We start from the raw sequence: 15,691 nt of genomic DNA on the forward strand, positions 1-15,691 counted from the left end.
CACATCGTCTATACACACCCCTTCTCGTATAAAGCGGTTTGCTACTAGAACACTTTACGCCAAAGTCAAGGAGGAACACGTTGCCTTGGATCGGTCAAGTTGGTCTTTGAAAAGCGTTTGTAACCGTTTCTTATAAAATGGACCGGTTAGAAAGATGTTTTAAAAGTAGAATACAATGATTCACGCAAAGTTGCCTCGAAATTGCGTGGTTTTACTTCTAATTTGCGAACTAACACGGGTCGGCCATCATGGGAGTGACTCCCCACATAAAATTAATGACCGACGGTGTTAGTCGACGAATCATTATAATTCTACTTTTAAAATATCTGTCTTATCATATATATAACAAACGTTACAAACGCTTTTCAAAGCCCAACTCGACCGATCCAAGGCAGTGTTCCTACCTTACGATCACTCCCAGGAAAATCCCGTGAGTTTTTAACCCCACCGCCACTATCCCAATTTGGTAACTCCCGGGGGTACTACATGTATATCCAGATTTCACAGTCATTTCCCAGAAAACCTTCGGGACGGAACTTTTGGTCGACCTTTTCACGCTACATGAAACCTCCCGGGAAAGTTTCCCGGGAAATAACATAAAATATTCCAAGGAAATAATTCATGCTAATAATTATTTTGAGCAATAACCAATAGTGTCCATTGTTTTTAAGGGAGTATCTTGGGGTAAAACGTTTTTCCATGAGACGACCGTGCATTTATTGCTGGAAAATGGTGCTCACGGGAGTCACCAAATTGGGATGGTGAGCCGTGGCAATCCGCATTAGATTGCATTGATTGGTTTTGTTTATACCCGCTGACGCAATAGAGCTTCAATGTTCAATGCTGGCAGCGTTTCTTTAGTGATTTAAATTCGCCTTTCATTGAGTTATGCATAGCCATAGTAGGCCTAATAATGCTGCGAACATGCAACGGGTCACTTTGCTCCAGTGCAGGAGGGGAGAAATCATTCGGCCAAAAATGTCATCGATTTATGCAGAAATAGTGATGCAATGCTATTACGGTTTAATCCATTCCCATAAATCTTCCTGGAAATATTTTTTTTAATTATTCAGATAATTACAAAAACGTACTATTCATCTCCTTTTCAGAGCCTGCTGGGGACGAGACACGCCACGTCCAAAAAAATCATGTCAAAATCACACGAAAGAGGGCGCACTATAAAGCTATTGTTGAGAAGTGAAACCGCTAACAAACAAACGTTTTCGCGCGGTTTCTTGATTAGCTGAAAAGTGGTGTTCACTCGGGAACTCGACTGGTTGCTAAAACATAATTTCAAACACTTAAAGTAAAAAGCAAGCGAACACAAAATGGGAGTAAGTATGTCTATTTCTATATGCTTTTTGTAGCTAGTGTAGGTAGCTTGATAGGTCTAGATTGCGCCTAGTTTACCATGAATGATTTGGTTACCATCCATCATCCATACCAATTACCATACATGTTGATGTTTATGATGGTTTGGTTTGTGCACCACCGACGGCCAACCAGCAACCCTCAAACCAAAAGGCCAATCCACTTCGTATAATTGGCCCCGAGCTGCCCAGCGACAATGCAATCATATTTACATTATTGTTTTCATTCTCGGACATGTCGGAAGACTTCCGTATCCTGACACCACTTCTTTACATCATAAAAAAGGAATATCTTATTAATTTTAAGTGGTGGCAGGACGCAAATTGTTACACTTATTGCAAGTGTTTGGTGGGGTAGGCCTTATCAATCACATGTATGCTTAGCCCAGGTTGGACTCCAGTGGCACTGACCATGGAGGTTAATTCTACCTCCATGCACTGACTAACGTCCTACCACTGGCACATAATATAGACCTAGGGCTAGGGTAGGTCTATATTAATTATTATGTTCCGGCTAGTCACTAGTCAGCTAGTGTACATGGTGTAAAAGTTAGTAGTAGTAGGCCTAACCTAAAGTGTCCCCCCCCCCCCTCCCCCTCGCCCTTGGCCTAATTCAAATAAGTTTTTATTAGTGAGACTGAGAATGAGAGTGAAACTTTCAAATTGAAAAGATCTCTCTCAAGTTCTCAACAATCCTAGACAACTCGCTCATGATAAAGAAGTTGTGCACACGCTGTCATAAATATGTTAAAGAAATTAATGGACATCATTAATCATATTCATATAGCGAGAAACATGGACCGATCACAATGTTTGTTTTTTAAAAAAATACCAAGGTTTTATGGGGCTCCCTAAACAATTTCATAACAATGGTATGATAAATTGCTATAACCATGACAACTGGGTTGGTACCGATTTCACAGATCTTACCCGCAGCTAACACATGACATAGGATTTTGAACTGCCTCCAGCCACATGGCCGGCTCAGTGGTCTACTGTAATGGTAGGATAACTTTCCGTATGGCGCCACCACTTTTTCACTTATTTTTACAAAAGGGGATATCTCATTGAGGTAAACTAAATACTATATTATTTCATATAGAATGAAAAAGTGGTGGCGCCATACCATACGGAAACTTTTCTTAATGGTAAAACATCAGTCCACAAAGGCTTTGGGAATGAATGTGGGTTCAAATCCCACTCGAGTCATTTGCCTGTGGATTTTTTCTCACAACTCTTGAAAGTACTGATTATTCAGTGCTTTATAATATACACATCGATGCAAAACTCACATCTATTAATTTTTTTTTTTTTTTTATTGTAGAGAAAATCAGCCAAAGGAAAAGAGAAGAAAATGAGAAGGAAAGAGGTAAGAAAGACTAAGGAAATGTAGGAAATTTTTGAAAGGGTTTATAACAAATATTTATATTTCTTAAGCTAGGTAGAGTCAACAGAGAGAACACTTTCTATTGCAGAACAAAATCTGTAAAAAGAATTAGCAAATTTTCAGTTGACAATTGCACTGTTTGAGTGTTAGTTTTGTTTGTTTATTTGTCGGTTTTTTCTTTCTGGGGTTGGTTTGAACGTTCTGCATATTTTGAAAACTGGACATATCCTGACCTATATATATAACACTTTATAGGATGTCATGGCCAAGAGGTTTCGAGCATCAAATTCAAGATCTGGTGGTTAAGTCATCAGAGTGTGGATCCGATTCCTGGTCATGACACTTGTGTCCTTGAGCAAGATGCTTCTCTTCACCCATGGGGTATAAATGGGTACCTGCAAGGGTAGAGGTTGATATTGGGTTTGGAAAAGCCACTGGGGCGCCGCAGCAGCTCAGGACAGTGTACTCCCCAGGGAGCTGAGAAAGATTAAAGGGACGCTATTCGCCTTTATGACCAGGGCATTAATGTAAAGCGCATTGAGACGGTTGTTGTGAAATGCAATTTGTAATTATTAGTATTATTTTTATTATTGAGATGTGATTGTGATAGCGTTAATTATAAGTACTCATTATTATTATGTATATCTTGTTTGGTTGTAGGAGCAGGCCATTATTGCAGTATCTAAAGCTGCTGTAGATGAAGCTAATAAGCTGACTGACCCCATGGCTAATCTATTACCATTCAAGAAATACAACAGGAATGGGTGAGCTACATTGGTTTTATCTCATCATTAGCTTTTATTATACCATAACAAAATAGACAGATCCACCAACCATATTAGTCACAAATCCTCCAAAATTGGATTCAGGAAAATGACTGACTTTTTAGATTGTGGTTTGCAAACGACTTGTACCAAAATGCTCATAGCGACCAGACAGAGTTTGTATCAAAATGTCCAAAGCAGACGGAAATAGCTTGCACCGAAAAACCCATGGCGGCTGCAATAAATGGCTGCAAGATCTGACCAACCAATATTTCCAGAGATGCCAAGTAGTACGATTTTGTCGTATTTTGTACGATAAAAATAGTAAAATACGATAATACGATCACCCATGGTGAAATACGATATTTTGAAAATTAATACTAACGTTTTTTCCTCTTTTTTTGACAACCAAACTATCTGAATAAAACTTGCCTTTTCATCCACAAAATGTAAAATATTGTATTTACCGTTATTCAGGAAATAAAAACGAATTATTCAACCTTCAAATTTGAGTGCTTGTCGTTTATTTTGACTAACTGGAGGCGAAAGTCCAGCCGTGAAACTGAAACAACGAATAATACACATATGCGTCCGTGCTTCATGCTGTGTGCAGTATTTGCCAAGTAGACTTGATTCAAGTCCTGCGAGGTCACTGTCCAATGTTGGTTGGTGGATGCAGCGTTAGGCAATGGAAAAAGGGCTTTGCACAGGACTTGATTAGGACTTGAGTCAAGTCTACTTGCCAAGGGTGGTTTCCAGACACGCTGATTGCATCATTACGGTTGAGATAACATGATACCAGTTATACATTTGACTGTCGCGTACCCAGTCTTGTCACGGTTAAGTACAATGAAAAAGTGAATCGCCAGACAAAGACCATTCCCTGTGTAGTGTGTGTTTGTTACGGCGTGTCTAGCTCGATGTTTGCACGAGTGAGAGTTTAGCGTGGGCAGGATCTTAATGAGTTTTTTTTAAGAATAGGCCTATAGATTCGCAATGGCATCTTCCAAAATCAGGAAACAGTCTTTTAAGAAGGAATACTCTGTGAAGTGGCCATTTATTTTACCTTCAATTAAGGATACTTTTACGGCAAGATGCCAGATTTGCTCTTGTGACATATCCATAGCACATGGTGGAGCAACCGATATTGTCCTGCACATAAGCAGAAAGAAACACCGGGAAGCTGCCGAGGACGTCCGGTCCACCGCTAATATCACCTCAATGATGAGGCAGCGTACAGATTACTCTGTTACACGAGCAGAAACTTTGATGACCAACTTCTTCATCGAACATAACATCGCATTTGCAGCTGCGGATCATCTGACTGATCTGGTCAAAGTAATGTTTCCCGACAGTAACATTGCCTCAAAGTTTGCTTCTCGGCGCACCAAAACTTCTGCTATCGCCCGAACTCTTGGCCAAGAGGCGAAAGGTATGTTGTATTGTTTAAAAAGCTATTTAGATAACCTTAAGTTATATCTTATTTATTTATTTATTTTATTTAAATGACTGAATGTATTTAAGCTCTAAATCAAAGGAAAAAAACCTTAATGCTCAATAAATTGAGTAGGCACTTAAAACCAGTCATAAACATTTACTTAATAAAATTATTGCAGACTCATTTTTAGGAACAACTTGTTGATTTGCTGACTTATGAATTTCAGGTTTTTTGATGCTCGTTTTCTTTTTCAACAGCAAATATTGTCAAGAAGATCAGAGAAATTCCTTTCTCTATTTCTACTGATGGGAGCAGTGATAGGGGTGCCGATGAGCAGCTTTATCCAGTTATCGTTCGATATTTTGACAATGAAGTACAGCGTGTTGTTAGCGTTCTTCTAGAGATAGCAACATCTAAAGAAAGATCCACTGGCAAAAATATATTCCTCATGCTTGACAAAGTTCTCAAGGAAAATAACATCTCATGGAACAAGGTGTTGTGCTTCTCGGCAGACAACGCTGCTGTAATGACGGGTTCTATTAGTGGTACAGCTGCTTTCATCAGAAAAGCCATTCCAAATGCATACATCATGGGATGCCTCTGCCATCGGCTGCACCTAGCTGCTGAGAAAGGAGCAAAGCAGCTTACCTTTTCTCCTGAAGATCTGCTGATCCCAATATACTACTACCTTGAGAAATCGAGTAAGCGTCATAAGGAATTCAAACAGATTCAAATCATGTGCAGTGTAGAAACACACACCATTCTGAAACACATATGCACAAGGTGGTTATCAATGGAGAGGGCACTGGGCAGATTATTGGAGCAGTGGGTTCCATTGCAAGTGTACTTCAAGGGGGATGCAGAATTAGGAACAAAGAAAAGGAAAGGTAGTGAGTCATGTGGCCCTAGTCAGGCAAAGAGAGTGAAAGTGACCAAAAGCTCAGCCAAAAATCCTTCCAGAAGTCTGACCAGCAATACTACAAGCAGCTCAATTAAGAAATCCTCAACTTCAGTGACACATAGCTCAGCCAAAAATCCTTCCAGAAGTCTGACCAGCAATACTACAAGCAGCTCAATTAAGAAATCCTCAATTTCAGCGACACATAGCTCAGCCAAAACTACTTCCAGAAGTCTGACCAGCAATACTTCAAGCAGCTCAATGAAGAAATCCTCAACTTCAGTGACACATAGCTCAGCCAAAACTACTTCCAGAAGTCTGACCAGCAATACTGCAAGCAGCTCAATTAAGAAATCCTCAATTTCAGCGACACATAGCTCAGCCAAAACTACTTCCAGAAGTCTGACCAGCAATACTGCAAGCAGCTCAATTAAGAAATCCTCAATTTCAGCGACACATAGCTCAGCCAAAACTACTTCCAGAAGTCTGACCAGCAATACTTCAAGCAGCTCAATGAAGAAATCCTCAACTTCAGTGACACATAGCTCAGCCAAAACTACTTCCAGAAGTCTGACCAGCAATACTGCAAGCAGCTCAATGAAGAAATCCGCAACTTCAGCGACACATAGCTCAGCCAAAACTACTTCCAGAAGTCTGACCAGCAATACTGCAAGCAGCTCAATGAAGAAATCATCAACTTCAGCGACACATACATGTAGCTCAGCCAAAACTACTTGCAGTAATAAAAGTAATAAGGAAGCAGTGCAAACTATAAGCAAAGCTGGTGAGATATATGCCAAACTGAATAACAAGTACAAAATGTACTGCATCTTTCTCCTGAACACTATTCCGATGTTCAATAGACTTAATGTAGAATTGCAAGAGGAGGCCCCTAAAATACATCTTGTGCATGAGAAATTGCAAAACTTTCTACGAGATGTCATGGTTCGCTTTGTGAAGCCTTGTGTACTAGCAAGTGCCATTAGTCTTGAGCAATGTGAATACAAAGTTGTTGATAACCAGAAATTAGATGATGAACTAATTCTTGGACAGTCAGTGAGGGAGTTTCTGGCATCAGGACAACTTTCTTCAATAGAAGTGGCAGAATTCTTCACTTCCGTGAGAAATTATTATGTGACCGTCTGCAATTATGTGATTCAGACATTTCCCTTGAAGGATGAAGTCCTTCTTAATGCATGTGTGGCAGATCCAAGTAGGAGATTGTCCACGAAGTTTAGCTCAGTAGCCTACTTTGTGAAGAGGTTTCACTATATGGAAGACAAGATGGATGCACTGGAAGAAGAGTTTGGTCAGTTTCAGGTAGATCCACTTGAATCTCTAGTGCTAGACCAAAGAGTTGATACAGTGTGGATGGAGATATCTGGTATCAAAGACAAAACAACTGGCAAGGAGAAATACTTGTACCTCTCCAAGATCATGGTAATGATCCTGTCTCTTGCACACAGCAATGCCGAGGATGAACGTCTTTTCAGCCTTGTGAGAAAAAATGCAACAGACTTCAGACCCAACTTATCCACACAGACTCTCTCCGACTTTCTTACTCAAAAAATGTACAGCCAAGCAAAAAAAGTAGTTTGTCATAAAATGACCCTGGACGACCAACTTTTGGTAAAATGCAAGCAGGCAGCCAGAACCTACAATAGGCAATAGACAACAAACTTTTGTTGCACCAGATATGAACAATGTGATTAAAAGACTGTATAATGTAGGGCTTTTTTTTAACTTGAATGTGACCTCAATCAGATGAAAGTTTTGTGCGGGATGGATTTTTGGCGTTGATATTGGCGTAAGTCTTTTTCTTTTTTTTATGTAATTGCCGTTTTCAAAAAATACTATTTTTGTCTTGAAAATACTATTTTTTGTTCTTTGGAGTACTATTTTTTGGAGACAGAGGTTGGCATCTCTGTATTTCCCATGTTAACATGATATCTGTGTTTTCAAATAAAATTTTCGTTTTATGTTATTTTTTTTAAAAACTTATACAAGCAAAAATTGTTTTAAAAAAATCAACAATAAAATCATGTATGTTTCTGTCAAGGTTTGAAACCAATAGTTGTTGATGGTTTGATAACATTAGATCACATTTTATTCTTCCCACAGTTTGAATCTAACGATAGACTGTCGGAGAAGTACCAGTCTTACTGAAGAGTATTTGGACTGGGCCTTCAACCTCACCAAGAAAAACATGCAAACACTGTAAGTATAAAATTGACGCAGTCAAGGGCTCAATCCAGAATTTTAGTGAGTGAAGTCCCTAGAAGTCTCAAGTCAAGTCCTAGTCTCACCAAACATGGCATGTTGACAGACTACCACCAAACATGCACACAAACTCAAATGCCAGTGAAGAAGACTGCTACTGCATGTCGTGTAAGGAGCTTTGCACAATGTTTTGTCCTCCAAAGCGAACTGGTCAAGTCAAATCCAATTAGGTTATGTTTATCAAGACCCACACTTTTAAAACTAAAATCTGTTAACTGATGATGATGTCGTATGCTATTCTGATCTCATTCTGAACTCCATAAGCCAGTTTACAGCTGGGTACTTGGCCATTTGAAGGGCTTCGATGCCACCATCAAGGTGAGAGAGTGGGAAGTCAGCTATCACATGGCGCATCGTCTGGGTTTAGCCACTGTCACAAAGCAGAGATGCAAGGTAGCCCCATTTGTGTAGGCTGCTGTGGCATGGCCCTGCATCGGTACGAATTTAGTTCACCAAAAGGCTTTCTGTTAACTCAAGCCTCTTTTATTTCAGCTATGAGAATGGAAACAGTGGTTGGAAGTCATGGGAGAAGAAAGAAGAATTGACTGATGAGAGGGCATGGTACCTGATAGCTAAGGATGCTGAGGGTACATCTGTAGGCTTCGTACACTTCCGATTTGATTTGGATTTTGAAGAGGAGGTTGTTTATTGGTAAGAATATATTGTTGTTGTGAATCAATGAATCGTTGATATTATTAATACTGGTGCTAGTTGAACTAAGAACGATTTCTTGAAAAATTCCATATGAATCTTACCATTTCCTGGCAAAGCAGGAGAAGTAAATGTGTACAAAATATGAAGTTCTTATTTTTCATGAAGTTCTTGAACCCCAGAACTTCAACTGCACCTGTTTTTTTGTTTTACAAGAACCAAAATTTAATGAATAAAGGATAAAGAATTTATTTTATTTTTTTACACTTCAACTGATGTGTAGTAAGCACTGTATACTCGATACTTTTCCAAAATTCATGTGAACAAAATCCACAGGAAATTCACCCGATTGTGAGTTCAACCCACCATTGTGTTGCTAGCGGAAATGTGTACCACTAGCCCACCGAGCTAGCCTGGTGGTTAGAGGCAGTTTGAATCCTCAGTTTTAGCAGCATGTATCGGAACAATTTTATACATGTTAAAGGCACTTTGACACTTACCAAAGGTGTCCAGTGTCTTTAATGTTGCATTGCAAATAAAGATTATAATTTGTTTTTTACCATTACTCTTTACCGTTTTGAAGGGCCCAAGACCTCGGCCATGTTGGTTTGAGTCAAAACTGGACTACAATGTATCAACAAATAAATCTTTGTTTGTTATCAAAAGAGATTGTCAATGTAATCTGAGGAGGTTTGTTGTTGTTATTTTTCAGTTATGAGATTCAGCTGACTGAAGGCATAAGAAGGAAAGGTTTAGGCAAGTTCCTCATGCAGATACTCTCTCTGGTTGCTCACAAGTAAGTTCATTCTTCTTCAGTTGCATCATTGGTTTTCTATTGATAATCAGTAATAATAATAATAATCAATTTTTATACAGTACTTTTTCATAGCCTGAAGTGCGCCTCAAAGCACTTCCAACATTATTACCCCTGGTCACTGGGCCTTAAATCTTCCCTTGAACCATCTCAGCTCCCTGAGGAGTATACAGTAATCAAACTTTACAATTTATGTATAGTGAAGATATTACATTCCATATGATATCATGTTGATGATCGTATTGAAGGGTAAGACAGTAGGAGAGTTGACTGTGTCATTTAATGTCTACATGATAACATATTATTGCATGCTGGCAGAGTTTATCCATCATTCATAAATATCTCAGATAGTTTCGCTATTCCTATTGGTGGAAAGCGCGTCACGTGGGGGTGTTTAAACAAATGATAATGACCAGCTGGGGTTGTTTATAACCAGTTGTTTTCGGATACGTTTAGATGCATACTTCGCGCCAGTCTTGGTGCAAGTCGCTTCTTATTATGGGTGATGCAGGCACTTTTGGTGAGTTTGCCGTGCACGAATGCATATCCGAAAACTGTCTCAGTCATAAAAATGCAACACACGTACAGAGCTCCAGGACGTCGGAAATTTGATAAGTTTTACAGAGTTTCTTACTCTTTTACGCCTTTTAACCAAAAGGCATTAAGGAATGGGAATGAAAGAGTAGTGACTCGTTATTAAACTGCCGTTTAAAATCTTCCAGGGTCCTGGCCAGGTGAGGGCCAAGAGTCGGGCTTTTATCGCCAACCATGACCCTGCAAGGTTTTAAACGGCAGTTTAAGAACTCGTCGCTACCCTTTTATTCCCTTATTCAAAACCACAGTGTCTGATAAACAGTTTGCTGTATGTCTTTGTACTATGTAGATGCATACGTTAATTTAAAGGCCTGGACACGTTTGATAATTGTCAAAGACCAGTCTTCTCACTTGGTGTATCTCAACATATGCACAAAATAACAAGCCTGTGAAAATTTGGGCTCAATTGGTCATCGAAGTTGCGAGAAAATGATGAAAGAAAAAGTACCCTTGTTGGACGAACTTGTGTGCTTTCAGATAGGAATAAAAGACTTCTGGCTAGAAGTCTTTTAATATTTTAGTGAGAAATTACCTCTTTCTTAAAAAATACGTTACTTCAGAGAAATACGTTTCCTACAATGTTTTATACTATCAACAGCTCTCCAATGCTTGTTACCAAGTAAGTTTTTAAGTCAATATTGGTTTTCAGTAATTACCAAACGTGTACCTTCCCTTAAAGCGACAAATTTTATTTTAAGCGACTCGATCTATAAATCGACATTGCAAGCTATTATTTAAGAATAATATATGTAGTTTTGTGATTTTCAAGAATTATTTTTTATTTTCCCCCTTGCAGAACACAAATGAGGAAAGTTATGCTGACTGTATTTAAGGACAATACCTCTGCCTATGGATTCTTTAAGAATGTCCTCAAGTAAGTCTTTATTTTACATCCTCTGATATTGTTAGCTTCCAAAATTAAGATACAGAGACGCAAAAATGTAAACTCGTGTCTTCAAGTAGTGCCCCCTTCCCAGAAACCTTTATGACGGAGACAGATAATAAAAAATAGTTCTGTTTTCAAGAATGTACAAACTGCAGAGTAACAAAAGAAACCCTGACAATGCCCCTGTCTGACCAGTGGGATTAGATAGAGACCTCCTGCAGGACGGGACAGCCGAATAACGAGCGGGATTAGATCTCTTTGTACAGAACGTGCGATACCGCCACTCTGCATTGTTGCCTGCGTGCAAAGATGAATCATTGGAGACAAGAATTGCAAAAGTACACAGTTTTTGCATGCGCAGTGTGTTTCCTTTGTCTTTCATGGATGCGCACATGGTACAAACGAATGCGTTGTTTTTCCAGTTCTTTTTGGTTTTTTTACATGAAAATCGGGGTTGTAGAAGGTGAGTTGTGATCGACTTCTTCATCTTCATTTGTGGTGTTATCATGGAAATATCATACCATATTTTTACATTTTTTGCAATTTTCCGGCAGTTCAATAATTGGGTATTAGCACATGAGGGTGGATGTATTCAATTGTGTGCATCGTTTAGGTGTCCCAATGGCGTCCACAAATTTTATCGCTTCTCCAAAAAGTAGTTTTTCTTTATTATATCCATACAACATACGACGCCATAGTTGCATAAAGAACCAAGTGGGCACGCGCAAACTCACAGACGCCAGTTCGCCCATTGTTTGTATAAGGTATGTGGGTGATTACGAGGTGTTGTTAAACGACCGCTGTACCACGGGTTCGGCTTTTGAAGTCCCTTCGTGCGAGCTCCTTCTCTTCCTTCCTCCACGGTGGAACTGTGCCAGACAAATTGCAAACATTATTCACAGGATTTGCTTTATGATTTCTTGTTGATCCTTTGCAGTTTTGATGTTGACGAGACGTCACCAAGTTTATATGACCCCATGAATGAAGAGGATTACGACTATGAAATTATGAGCAAAGAAATACCACTGAAGAAGACCAACAACCCTGAGGGAGCTGTTTCAACGCAGTCAACACCCGTCGTACAAGCTACTGCATAGACCAAAACAATCTCGTACAAATCCTAGTATGAAAGACTTAGTGACAGACTTTGTAATTAAAGTGTTTCCTTCTGTCTCAACCACTAAGAGTGTTCTGATGGCAGAGTCATCAGAGTGTGGTTGACATTTGTGTCCCTTGGCAATTATTGCTTCTCATGACCATTGTGTAAATAAGTACAGAATATTGATGTAAGTGACTGGCACATCCTTTGCCATGTGGTTGTCGGTGCTGCATATTGCTGAGGAGTGGAGATAGTTTCAAGGATGATTAAGGTGTATGTTGCAGAGGGTTAGTAATAATTCGTATAATGAACATTGGTGTTGAATTGCTTAACCATTAGAAAGGCTTAATCAACAAGTTTTCCTACAGACGTTATTGTGAAACTAGACAGGAATATTCAGACCCCAGTCTGGAATGCAAGCATGTTGCCATCTTGATGTTAATAACGCACTCTATTAAGACGTTATTGTGAAACTAGACAGGAATATTCAGACCCCAGTCTGGAATGCAAGCATGTTGCCATCTTGGTGTTAGACCCCAGTCTGGAATGCAAGCATGTTGCCATCTTGGTGTTAGACCCCAGTCTGGAATGCAAGCATGTTGCCATCTTGGTGTTAATAACGCACTCTATTTACACCTTTACTTTCAGTGCATGACTAGGTATTCCAGTGCCTCTATAGACTCCAAAGATGTTAAAACACAAATATGAGTTTTGGTCCTTTGGGGTAAAAAGGAACATTTTCAAGGGCGAAGGTTCAAGGGCTACACCTACATGTATAGGCTTTACATTTTGCTGATTTTTCTAGAGGGCAAAACAAGCAGAATTCAGATTAAAGTAGGAAAAATATCATGCCTGTATATACCATAAGAGTTAAGTACGGAAACCCTTCATTTTGTCTTGGAACGTTGTTCGTGTTGGAGGAAACCCTGTCCAAATTCAACATTGACTAATATATTCAATAAAACACAAATAGTCAGGTTGCTCTAGTTTTTGTGCATTAATTTTTAGATTAAGATTATCTAAGTTCAAGTCTTATTACATTACTTGTGCTTACAGTAGACCTTATGCATCGACATTATCCAGCCACCATCTTGGAGGTTAAACGATGACATATCAATCAAAACGGAACAGGTTTGTACGCACTGCACACAGGTTTGGCCAATGAACTGCCGCTTCTTTACCTCTAAATGGAAGTGCCCTACTGAAATAACATGTGCATAAGGTCTAAACAAAAAACCTGTTGGATAGACTGCCATTGCTAAGATCATTAATGGAAACATGGCGTCAGATCACAGTGGCTAGCTGTCATGTAAGACTAATTTTGGAAACCAATTAACTTTTAGTATTAGATATATTTTATAATTACTGAATGAAATAAAGAAGTTTTTACTAAACCTTCTGTCTGTTTTTTTATTTTATTGGAAACCTTTCACATTTTTCAAATGAAAATCCACTCTGCACAGATATATATTTACTCCTCATATAATATGCTTGAATAAAAAAAAAACATGTTACACCACTACTACTAAACAAATATCCAACCTGGGCCAACAAAACGCACAAGACTGTCTTAAAAATATTCAAACATTAATGATCTCAGTACTCCCTTTCTCCCCAACTACTGACAAACATTTCATAAACAATTTTATTTGGGGTGCCATTCTCTGGTCCGAGTTAAGTACTGTATACTTGGTGCCCCCCCCCCCTCCCACATCCCACAAGTTCAGCAAAATTAACACAGAATGTGTGGGTCATGGGTTCGACTCCCACCAAGGTAGTATGCCTGTGGTGTTTGTTTTAATGCAAAACTTGGGAAAGCACAAAGTATCCAGAGCTTAACACTCGGTGGAGTATAGTACAACCCCAAAAATCTATATTCCCGATACACTTATTATGTCTATTAAAATCCCGGCATCTTTGGCACGCTAAATATTATGTGATGTTCCCCTGTAAAAGGCCAGCATATATACAGCAAGCTGTAATCCAATATAATGTATATGTCAACATGTTCAGAGCTACTGTGAACCATTTATCAGTGTGTTTGATGTCACCTAGCATGTACAATTTCCCGTTTAGAGACGCACCTTTGCCTTTTGTTGTCCTAGCTTCAACCGAGGAAAAATCCTGATACCTTAAAACCCTAACCATACTGACCAAACATACATCTTAAAATTCATAAAAATAAAACTTATGTTTTTTTTTCTTCTAAAATTCTTGTAAAGGCACTTCAGTAAATAAATTCTACTACATCTATAACACTTTAACCCATATATATGTATAACAGAAAAATCTATGAAGAATTTGGAGTTAATTTGGTGTGAAGTGTGGCTCCTTTTTCAAGCAAAGACGATAAGAATAGTTATATTCTTAACAAAGAACCATACTATTTTCATTCTACTTGTACTATTTGATTACATTTAATTGAATGGAAGAAAACCCAAAAGGCAGCATAAATATAAAGCATTGTAATTTTAATTGATCATTAGTCATTCTTGAAGAAAAACACCTACATTTTTAACACATACACATTGCCTCCTAATAAGGAGGCAATAACACTGAAAGAAGCAGCTTACCGTGGAATTATGCAGACCCATATATTAACATTGAGTAGTTTCAGTCTGAAATCTCATTGAGCAAACTAACACCACTAGGATGCGGGTAAGACAGAATCACCAATCATTCAGTGCCGCAAAAAAAGGACTGTTATGTCTGCTGCCGCCAGCATTATAAAAGTCTCCCATTGCTGTTGTTTATCATACTGCAGCATTAAAAAAACACAGTACCAGTACATGGGCTTTTTTAAGGCCCTAGAATTTTTTTTTTTCTGCCATGTATTTTATCAGTGATGAACCTTCAACTTATCACAATAAACCTTGCCATGTCTAAAAACATGACTTGTACATGTATTAATGCGATAGATTTGCATATATGGTATTTAAAACTATTGACTTCCTAGCTCTACATTGACCCCCCCCCCCCCCCATGAACATAACCGCACAGTGATTGTTCTGTTTTTCAGTCTGACATTAATTTTTATTAGGTGAATATAAGTAGCAATTTTTTTCTGATCATTAATTCACTAGAATTAAACGTGCAAGCTTTAGTTTTATTTACTTCTTAAATGTTCACTTCATTTAGTGTCCAGCACCTAGGAAAGTCATCTGTGCACTAAATCAAAACATCTTCATGATATCTTAATGGTGCATTTTGACTGCAGTAATACCAGATTGTTGAACAAGGAATCCCTTTGTGTGTACCCAGTTTAACAAATAACAACGTTGTGGGGACCTTCCATTGTGGAAAAGTCCACACAGCCTTGTGTTTGACAGTTTTGGGGTTTTTTATACACGAAGAAAACAATGATAAAGTGGTTTACATCTTTACACTTGGCCAATTCTAAATAAAGTAAAAAAAACCATGGATTTAATTAGGCAATAGTCAATTACAGTTGGGTTAGTTATTCTAACACATTTTCAGCCGATTTGGTGAAAATTGATGTAGCGTTTTAGC

The 15,691-nt window shown here is 38.6% G+C and overlaps 1 protein-coding gene across 1 annotated transcript; it reads left to right on the plus strand.

Annotated features, from left to right (window-relative positions):
• Positions 1–1,216: 1,216 nt before the first annotated feature.
• On the plus strand, positions 1,217–14,933 carry LOC117291985 (N-alpha-acetyltransferase 40-like). Its single transcript, XM_033773991.1, has 8 exons — positions 1,217–1,334; positions 2,695–2,739; positions 3,418–3,521; positions 7,979–8,074; positions 8,630–8,788; positions 9,501–9,584; positions 10,993–11,070; positions 12,020–14,933. Exons 1-8 carry the CDS (start codon positions 1,329–1,331, stop codon positions 12,177–12,179), a joined length of 732 nt encoding a protein of 243 aa, XP_033629882.1. The 5' UTR covers positions 1,217–1,328; the 3' UTR covers positions 12,180–14,933.
• Positions 14,934–15,691: the final 758 nt, after the last annotated feature.

This window comes from Asterias rubens, chromosome 1 (assembly GCF_902459465.1).
Source record: "Asterias rubens chromosome 1, eAstRub1.3, whole genome shotgun sequence".
Classification (NCBI taxonomy): domain Eukaryota; kingdom Metazoa; phylum Echinodermata; class Asteroidea; order Forcipulatida; family Asteriidae; genus Asterias; species Asterias rubens.